Source organism: Herpailurus yagouaroundi, unplaced genomic scaffold (genome assembly GCF_014898765.1).
Source record: "Herpailurus yagouaroundi ecotype Mexico unplaced genomic scaffold, PumYag 162435, whole genome shotgun sequence".
NCBI lineage: Eukaryota > Metazoa > Chordata > Mammalia > Carnivora > Felidae > Herpailurus > Herpailurus yagouaroundi.
Window position 1 is genome coordinate 39,806 of NW_024423163.1, and position 7,826 is coordinate 47,631.

At 35.0% G+C, this 7,826-nt stretch overlaps 1 protein-coding gene across 1 annotated transcript; it reads left to right on the forward strand.

The window, feature by feature from the left end:
* Positions 1-2,643: 2,643 nt before the first annotated feature.
* Positions 2,644-3,558, forward strand: LOC121026762 (taste receptor type 2 member 7-like). The gene has a single exon (XM_040469536.1). The coding sequence runs from the start codon at positions 2,644-2,646 to the stop codon at positions 3,556-3,558; it is 915 nt and encodes a 304-aa protein (XP_040325470.1).
* Positions 3,559-7,826: the final 4,268 nt, after the last annotated feature.

Here is a 7,826-nt window from a genome sequence, read left to right on the forward strand (position 1 = left end):
CACCTTTAATTCAACAAGCTCACTGAATGAAACACAATTATTAAAAAATTTTTAAAGAATTCCTGGAAATGGAAGACTATAATTGATTTGATTTCTAGTTTAACTAAGAACTAGATTCTGTAGAAGTAAACAGAAAACTCAGTTATCAGATTCTTTTAAATGCTTCATTCAATGCATACAATCAAGTCCCAGAGATGTAACTTAGGACACAAAACTGTAAACTGTACAAATTTCATTTTCTTTTCCTCATGTCAATCATGACACTAGTCTAGAGTTTTAGACTTGAGATGACACTTTTTCACCTGTACCTAGAACTGGGAATAGACTCCTGGAGGCCATGGGGCTGGCTAATACCATTCACTGGGCAAAGTCAAAGTTTGTAGACAAGGAGGATGGCAAGTCCAGAGACCAGAGGCAAAATTGATGTACAGGTCACAAAGCAAGCATTTTAGAAAAGTTAGAGATGGGATAAGTCTTGCTGCATTTTGAATAGCTATGATGTGTAGAAGATAGGTGGAGAAGGTGATGAAGCTCTCAGGGGAATGTTTCAGAGGTAGCACTGACATTTACCTTCATGGCTAGTGAATGTACATTCTAGCACTGACCCTAAGAGGCTTTAAAAAAACATGAATGGGTGTGGACAATGGGTGGCAAATCCAGTTATTTCCTTTTTGAATTTTTAATACTCTTAAGTATATATATATATACTTAAGATATATATATATACACATATATGTGTATATATATATATATATATATATATATATATATATACAGACACACACACATTAAAAAAATTTTTGTTCAGAGATGTCTGGGTGGCTCAGTCAGCTGAGTGTCCTACTCTTGATTTTGGTTCAGGTCCTAAACCCAGGGTCATGAGATCAAGCCCTGTGTTGGGCTCCACGATGACCATGGAACCTGCTTACAATTCTCTCTCTCTCTCTCTCTCTCTCTCTCTCTCTCATTCCTCCCCTCTCTCTCACTTCTGCTCTCTCTCTCTCTCTAAAATAAAAAAAATCAACTCATTTAACTAAAAAAAAGAAAAAATCACCCATTTGTCCCACTTGCTACTCCTTGCCTTTTGCAACAACCAATTTGTTCTCTGTATCTATGAGCTTGATTTTGTTTTTTTCTTTGTTTGTTTTGGGAGGGGTTATTTGTTTGTTTTTATATTCTACGTATAAGAGAGATTATACAGTATTTGTCTTTTCCTGTCTGACTTATTTCACTTAGCATAATGCCCTAAATGTCCATTCATGCTGTTGCAAATGAAAAGATTTCATTATTTTCTATTGGTGAATAATATGTGTGTGTGCGTGTGTGTGTGTGTGATGTATCACAATTTCTTTATCCATTCATCCATTGATGGACACTTAGGCTGTTGCCATATCTTTTATAAATAATGCTTCAATGAATATGGGGGTGCATATGTCTTTCTGAGTTAGTGTTTTTGTTTTCTTCAGATAAATACCCAAAAGTGAAACTGCTGAATCATATGGTAGTTTTACTTTTAATTTTTTGAATAATCTCTACACTGTTTTCCATAGTGGTTGTACCAATATAAATTTCCACCATCAGTGAATAAGTGTCCCGTTTGTTCCACAACTTTGCCAGCCCTTGTCATTTCTTGTCATTTAGATAGCAGCCATCCTAACAGATGAGATATCTCATTGCGGTTTTTATTTACATTTCCCTGATAATTAATGATTTGCTCATCTCTATGTCTTCTTTAGAAAAATGTCTATCCAGACCTTCTGCCCATGTTTTAATCAAATTGGGTTTTTTTTTTTTTTTGCTTTGGTTTTTGGGATTTAGCACATGTAATGTATTTATAATTCAGTAAGATTATGTGAACATCTCTTTGTAATAATAGATTCAATAACCTTTTCAAATGATACTCTTTAACAGGAGCATTAGATGACGTCAGCATGAGAATTTTATCCTGGTTATGCACTACTTTTATTACTGCAGTTTGCTGAAGCTCGGGTCAGAATTCTACAAATAAAACTTTAAAAATATGAGAGCTCATTTAAGGGAATGAAGGATTCTTCATTTCAGGAAATAATTTTCAAGTCTAGAGAAGAAATTGCTTTTGTGGGGTGGGGGGAGTAGGGAGTGGGGAGGAGGTCATTTCATAAAGTGTCTTAGAATTATTATTAAGAAAAAAAAGTGTATTGGGGAAAGAGGCATGTCTGAGGTTGGATACTTGTGGCAATAATAAAAATAGTTGTCTGTCTTGAGGATGTATCATTTGTCATTAGGAAAAAATAAAAGGCAAAAAGGAAATAATAGTAAGCTAAATAAAATATATTTATAATCATATTTTTCAGCAAAATTGAAAATGAATGAGAACTGATGAATGCCAATATGGCATTTTTCCCTAGGATGTAATTGGAAGACCCAACCTTCATTCAAATCTTTGGATTTGCATTCGCAGTTTCTTGTGAAGAGCACCAGATTCAAAAAGTAGTCCCTCTGATTTTCTTCCTTCCGGTAAAAATCTAGTGCAAGAGTCTACTTATGATCCAGGAATTGGCAGAAGGTCAGATTTCTCAGTGCTCTATATTCCCATCTGCAAGATCATCCGGTGGAGGTATTTAACACCTCCACAAGAAAAAGCTAAGATTTATGGTAGGGAACATGGCCTCCTCTTTGTCAGCTATTCCTCACCTTATCATCATGTCAGCAGAATTTATCACAGGGATTACAGTAAATGGATTTCTTGTAATCATCAACGGTAAACAATTGATCAAAAGCAGAAAGCTAACACCAATGCAACTCCTTTGCATATGTATAGGGATATCGAGATTTGGTTTGTTGATGGTGTTAATGGTACAAAGTTTTTTCTCTGTGTTCTTTCCACTCTTTTATAGGGTAAAAATTTATGGTGCAGCAATGTTGTTCTTTTGGATGTTTTTTAGCTCTGTCAGTCTTTGGTTTGCCACCTGCCTTTCTGTGTTTTACTGCCTCAAGATATCAGGCTTCACTCAATCCTATTTTCTTTGGCTGAAATTCAGGATCTCAAAGCTAATGCCTTGGCTGCTTCTGGGAAGCCTGCTGGCCTCCATGAGCATTGCTGCTGTGTGTATGGATGTAGGTTACCCTAAAAACATGAACAATAATGATTTCCTCAAGAATGCCACGCTGAAGAAGACTGAACTCAAGATAAGGCCAATTAATGGAGTGCTTCTTGTCAACTTGGTATTACTATTTCCACTAGCCATATTTGTGATGTGTACTTTTATGTTATTCATTTCTCTCTATAGACACACTCATCGGATGCAAAACAGATCTCATGGTGTTAGAAGTGCCAGCACAGAAGCCCATATAAATGCATTAAAAACAGTGATAACATTCTTTTGCTTCTTTATTTCTTATTTTGCTGCCTTCATGGCCAATATGACATTCAGTATTCCTTACGGAAGTCAGTGCTTCTTTGTGGTAAAGGACATAATGGCAGCATTTCCCTCTGGACATTCAGTTATAATCATATTGAGTAATTCTAAATTCCAACAACCATTCAGGAGACTTCTCTGCCTCAAAAAGAATCAATGAAATACAAACAATCCTGAAAAAGAAGAAAGGTTCAATGAAGAACAGAAGCAATGTTAAATATTGTGTATTTGTTTGACGTGGATTCGATAGACTTATATTTTGTTTTTGTTTACTTATGTATTTTGTGTGCTCTCTTTCTGGCAATTTCCTTCTCCTCTTCTACCCCTAGGACATGTGAAGCACTAATTTTGATATTGGATGGATAGGATATTTTTTCCCCAGGGACTGTATACTTAAAACATATATGAATACATATGTACATAAAATATATAAGTATTATGATAGTAATACATTCAAATAATTAACATTTGCAGTAGAGTGGCAGTTGTATAAAAAAAATCAGAGAAGTAAAAAGACTTCATTTGGTTAACCAAAGTAGTTCTGTTATCTGTTTACTCAGGTCACTGAGAAACTTCTGTTTTAGATGAGCAAAATCACATTGATTTAGGCTAAGACGTGTAACAGTATAACCAATTTGTCTATTTGGTTAAACATAGCTATTTTTCAAAGAGCATCATTAGTGTAACTATTGTTAAAATTCAAATTATTTATTGAAAGTTTCTGTATGTCATGGCAATGAACCCAGATATGCAGATTAAAGTCTAACTTTGCTTTTGATATCAGTTACTAGTTCAAGTTGGTAAATGAGAAGATGCAAATAGAGCTAGCATTTATGTGCATATACACATACAATCCATGGTGTCCATCTCTTACAAGATGAAGAAATATTTTCTCATCCCTTGAAGTGTTAAACTCCTGCCCAGAGAGAATAGGAGTGAGGTTGTTGACATTGAAGTCTCGGTAGGAAAATGTTTAGCTGATGTCTTAACCCCTTAACTGGTGTGTCAATTTCTTCCAGCTGGAAATATTGCCCAGGGTATGGCATCAGCAAAAGACTTGAAGATCTAAGGTAAAAGTTTTGAAACATGTTGGTAGAGTTGAGTGGATTCTGCTCTATAAAGATCTTAAATAGTCTTGCTTTAGGAAAGAAAAATAATTTTTGTCATATTTTACATCTCACAATATCTATTTTGAATTTGTGAAACCCTCACTGACACCTAAACAAACAAATAAAAAGAATTGTAGTTACTTTTAATTGTAAATAAACTGTGATTAGGTGACTTAGAAGTTGCAAGGATGAAAACAAAAAAAACAAACCTAGATGTGTGTGTACATGGATTTTTTTTAATGTTATAAAATATTTTTACACACAATCGTTTGCTTCATTCTCAGAACATTGTGTAAAATAGGCAGTGCAATTATCTCAATTTCTGCATGCAGAAGTAAGGTTTGAAGAGGTCATTACACATACCTAAAGTCCATCAGCTATACTCAGTGGAGAAATTGGAACTCAAATGTGGCTCTTATGTCTCTAAAGCCAGTGTTCTCTTATTTGGTTTTCTTCCCATTCTTATTTATAGAACTTTAGATCTTGAAATTTATGATAAAAAGCAATCAATGTTCAACCTATAATCAATGATATCCTATGACCTTTCTGTATTATGTTCTTAAACAGTCAACTTAAAAATATTTCAAAATCTCTGAATTATTCTATTATTTGGTCAAATCCTTTATTTTTTATATTTATCTCATATTTGGTTTGCTAATAGTCTGAAGTTATCTGAACATAGGTCCCCCAATTTACAATTTAATATCACCTGACTCCAGGAAATTACCATGCCAGGCTCACTTGTTATGAGTCAGGTAAAACCAGACTCTCCCCTGGGAAAAACTGGATTCACTATGTTTACAGCCTGAGTTCAGGACAATTGCGTAACTGGAACCTACTCCTTAGGTTATTCAACGACCTGTGCATCATCCTGGAGAAGCCCCATGGCCCCTTGTTCTAAGGCCAAGCTGAAAGTCTCACTAGTGCCAGTGCCTGAATTACATAGGTAGTCATGACAGATATTTCCATATTGAGGTCTGATACCATTGGGCCACTTATATCCTCTACTATGTTCATTTATTTTTTTAATTTAAAAATAATTTTAATAACTGTTTTTTAACTTGTAAAATAATACATAGTTAATGTAGAAAATTGGAAAAATAAGAAATGTAAGAAGTGAACCTGATAGAATCCCATGTCAAATTTTCACATACATTCTTCCAGCATTTGACATCCATGTACATACATATGCAAATACCACTATACATGTATGTGATGTAATTTATGACATTATGGAGATTGTGCTGTATATATACTTTATGCTATATTTTGATGTAAATTACATGTGTGAAATTTTGCATTTGTAACTTCATAATGTTTCATTTTATGGATGTAATTTTGTTTCTTGTTTTTAATTTTTTTAATGTTTATTTACTTATTTTTGAGAGACAGACAGAGTGCAAACGGGGGAGGGGCAGAGAGAAAGGGAGACACAGGATCTGAAGCAGGCTCCAGGCTCTCAGCTGTCAGCACAGAGCTTGATGCGGGGCTCACAATCATGAACCGTGAGATCACAACCTGAGCCAAAGTCGGATGCTTTACTAATTGAGACACCCAGGTGCTCCTGTAATTTTGTTTTTAACCATTCATGTATCATTAATTTGTATTTCCATTAACAAAGAGAACAGTAGAGTTGAAAATAAAGTTTATATTACTGAAGAAAATGAAAAGGGGAGCGCTCAAACAAAAAATGAAATAAAAAATATACAATTAAAGAACAAGGAGAATCTTTTGTTATTATTACTATTTTATACTCTTGTTATTATCATTATTATCACTATTTATAGTAACCTAATTGGTACTAATGCCTTGAAAAATTTTGGCATGAGAATTCCTTGACATAGGTCTATGGGCATGGGAGCCCTTGGAATGAGCCTATTGGCATGGGAAACTTGTAATGATGCCATGGGCTGGGAATTCCTTGGGTTGGGGCTGTGGCATGGCAGGCATTTCAGGATTTCGTCAAGTCTATATGAAAAGGCACCAATGCATTTATAAGGAATTCCAGTAATCAGGTAATTAAACTTTTATTCCAGAATTGCTTTACTTTTGGTGTATATTATCTCACTGATCGTCTCAACCCGGTAGAGAGTATTATTATCTGTAGTAAATATGAGGAAATCTAAACTTGGAAAGACAAAAGAATAGGTTACTTATCTAGACCCAAATCAGGCGTTCTAAATCTAAATTCCTAATTTTTTTCTAAACATGACTGTGCAACAAAGTTACCTAGTGACTATTTTTAAATTGTGGATTTCCAGGATTATCCTAGACTTGCTGACTATAGTCTCTGGGGATAGAGCCCAAACATCTATATAGTAACCATGTAGGCGATTGTGATGTAACTTGTTTACTGACTAGGGTTTGTGGTCCACCACATTACAGAATATTAATGCTACTAATGGAAGCCTTAAAAATATATTCATGTCAATGTAAAGTCTTTCTTGGGAGAAAAATTTTAAGGCATTTAAAAGACATTCTTTTCCTTCACAAAATATTCAAGTTATAGCTCAACTTTCGTTTAGACTTTTTTGGTTGAAAGGGACTGATTCACATTTTAGTCACCTAATGTACGAAGGGACCTGCGGAATGCACATGAAATGATAAAGAAGAAACACTGTCATGAAATCCAAAAATAAAAGCTGAAGCCAGCTGAGTAAAAGGAAACTCTATAGACAGAGCTCAACAGCCATAATTTGTGGAATCTCTTCTAATGCTCATCCAATATTATGAGTCAACCTCTCCCTGCACACCTACTTTTCCTTCTCTCACTATATATGGTTGAAAAAAAATACTTTTTTTCTGCTTATATGTAACTCCTACTGCATCATAAATACAACTAACTCTACCATTCTGGACCTTGACTGTACCTCATGACTTCTTTACTTGAACACATACTGGCGTGTGTGATTTGATTTATTTCCCTCAATTCAAATTTTTCTAGGGTGTATCTGATTACACATCTGTCATTGTTGTCAGGCCATCATTAGGTTCCCTGGCATATCTAAGTACTGGCTATACTTGGGTCAGGGGTCCAAATCTGAACCAATCAGACTCAATCTGGAAGGTAAAGCCACTGGTCTACCTAGGGCTCCCTGTAGCTTCAGCTGAGCTGTGAGCAGGGAAGTTTCTCTGAAAGCATCTTGGTGTATCGGGCACCATGATTATTATGAATCCATATGTTTCCATAATACCTCATTTTTCAGGACTCAGATAAGGCAAGGGATACCCACAGATCCCATGAAGACTTTTCAAGTCATTGGGAACTTAAAATCCACAAATAAGAATTTGATCTATCTTCCCTGTAGATATTTGATCT

Coding starts and splice junctions, on each gene's coding strand:
- LOC121026762 (XM_040469536.1), top strand. CDS start 2,644: ATGGCCTCCTCTTTGTCAGCTATTCCTCACCTTATCATCATGTCAGCA.